Source organism: Bison bison, unplaced genomic scaffold (genome assembly GCF_000754665.1).
Source record: "Bison bison bison isolate TAMUID 2011002044 unplaced genomic scaffold, Bison_UMD1.0 scf7180017863706, whole genome shotgun sequence".
Classification (NCBI taxonomy): Eukaryota; Metazoa; Chordata; class Mammalia; order Artiodactyla; family Bovidae; genus Bison; species Bison bison.
In genome coordinates, this window is record NW_011494278.1 from 93,154 (window position 1) to 95,082 (window position 1,929).

The 1,929-nt window shown below is 63.3% G+C and overlaps 1 protein-coding gene across 1 annotated transcript in view; it reads left to right on the forward strand.

The window, feature by feature from the left end:
• Positions 1-1,655, forward strand: part of PRRT1 (proline-rich transmembrane protein 1) — a 3,683-nt gene extending 2,028 nt beyond the window's left edge. Inside the window, exons 3-5 of the mRNA XM_010833548.1 lie at positions 7-446; positions 799-984; positions 1,153-1,655. Of these exons, the coding sequence (XP_010831850.1) occupies positions 7-446; positions 799-984; positions 1,153-1,329 (803 nt within the window). The 3' untranslated portion in view covers positions 1,330-1,655. The remainder of the gene's footprint in view (positions 1-6; positions 447-798; positions 985-1,152) is intronic.
• The last annotated feature ends 274 nt before the right edge of the window (positions 1,656-1,929 follow it).

A 1,929-nucleotide genomic window follows, 5' to 3' on the forward strand; every position in this document is an offset into this window, starting at 1 on the left:
CCCCTTCCTCGCACCATCACCACCACCACCACTACCACCAGTCCGGCACTGCCACCCTCCCGCGCTTAGGGGCAGGGGGCCTGGCTTCTGGGGCCGCCGCTCAGCGCGGTCCCTCGTCCTCCGCTACCTTGCCAAGGCCCCCACACCATGCCCCTCCTGGCCCGGCCGCTGGGGCGCCCCCACCCGGCTGCGCTACCTTGCCCCGCATGCCACCCGACCCTTACCTGCAGGAGACTCGCTTCGAGGGCCCACTGCCCCCACCGCCGCCTGCCGCCGCCGCCCCGCCCCCGCCGGCGACCTCTCATACTGCCCAGGCCCCGGGCTTCGTGGTGCCCACGCACACGGGAGCGGTAGGCACGCTGCCGCTGGGTGGCTACGTAGCCCCGGGTTACCCTTTACAGCTGCAGCCTTGCACTGCCTACGTGCCGGTCTACCCGGTGGGCACGGTGAGTACAGGGCGGACAGGGGACTGGAAGGAGGGGGCTGGGAGAAGGATGGAACAGGACATGGAATTGGAGGCACACTGGGGACTGGTGGGAAAGAGGAACAGAACCAGGGGACCAGGAGGCGATCTGGGGCCAAGGGAGAGGAGAGACTAGAGAAAGATCTGGGAATGGGGTGGGTGGTCTGTTGGAGTCAAAGATCAAGATCTGGCAGGGGAAACAGCCTTGAAGTCCAGAGGAGGTTTAAAAGAGGAAAGCAACCTTCTTTCTCTGCTAGACGTGGAAAGCTGGTGGGCTCAGAGAGGGTTTAAGAGTGATAGACGTCCCCTCCCTACAACCTTCTTTCCTTTCACAGCCCTATGCAGGCGCGACCCCGGGGGGAACAGGAGTAACCTCCACGCTCCCCCCGCCACCCCAGGGCCCAGGGCTGGCCCTGCTGGAGCCAAGGCGCCCGCCCCACGACTACATGCCCATCGCGGTGCTGACCACCATCTGCTGCTTCTGGCCTACAGGCATCATTGCCATCTTCAAGGCAGTGCAGGTGTGTGGGGGGTGAGGGTAGGGGAGGGGACGGAGGCGGAGTATGGAGAGGAGGACTCAAGAGGTTCTTATTCCCAGGGAGTGCTGGACGTTTGAGGGAGCATCTTGGAGGCTGAGGCGTGCGGCCGAGGTAGCGGCTCTCTGATCTTTCCCTCCCCGTCCCCCGCAGGTGCGCACGGCCTTGGCCCGCGGAGACATGGTGTCAGCTGAAATCGCTTCACGCGAGGCCCGGAACTTCTCCTTTATTTCCCTGGCGGTGGGCATTGCAGCCATGGTGCTCTGTACCATCCTAACCGTAGTCATCATCATTGCAGCGCAGCACCACGAGAACTATTGGGATCCGTAAGGACAACCACGGCCCGGCCCCACCCTGCGCCCCTCGACGTCCCAAGCACGTTTTGCCGTCAAGCCGGGGATCCACAGTGGGCGCCCCGCACACCCGCTTCTGGGGCTACTGGACTTGGTTACATCCTAAACTAGGCCTCCACGGAAACTCTCGCCTTGCGAGCACGCTCGGAATCCAGGTCCTCAGGAACCTCGCCAAAACCCACACTAATAGGGACGCCACTTCCCGGCCGGGCCCTCAGTCGCTCCAGGCCCCCACCCCCTCTAAATACAGCACCCCCAGCCGAACTCTCTCGGTCACGGCTCCCCAGACTGAAAACTGGTCCCTAAAGCCCCGCCTCCTCCATAGGTTCCGCCCCGGCTCTGATAAAACCCCGCCTCCAGGTCGGCAGGCTCCGCCTTCTTTTCTTCCCTGCGGGGTGATTCAGTCCGGTGATTGGGTTTGTGGCGCCAGGCCTTGCCCGGATAGTTGTCAGTATACTTGTCACTCCACACCTTCTCCCGGCGTGAGAGCCGAGCCCCAGGTTAGCCAGAACCCTCACCCTCACTTCCACTTCTGTCTCTCCTCCACTCCATCCCCGTCTATTTTCATGTTAATCCC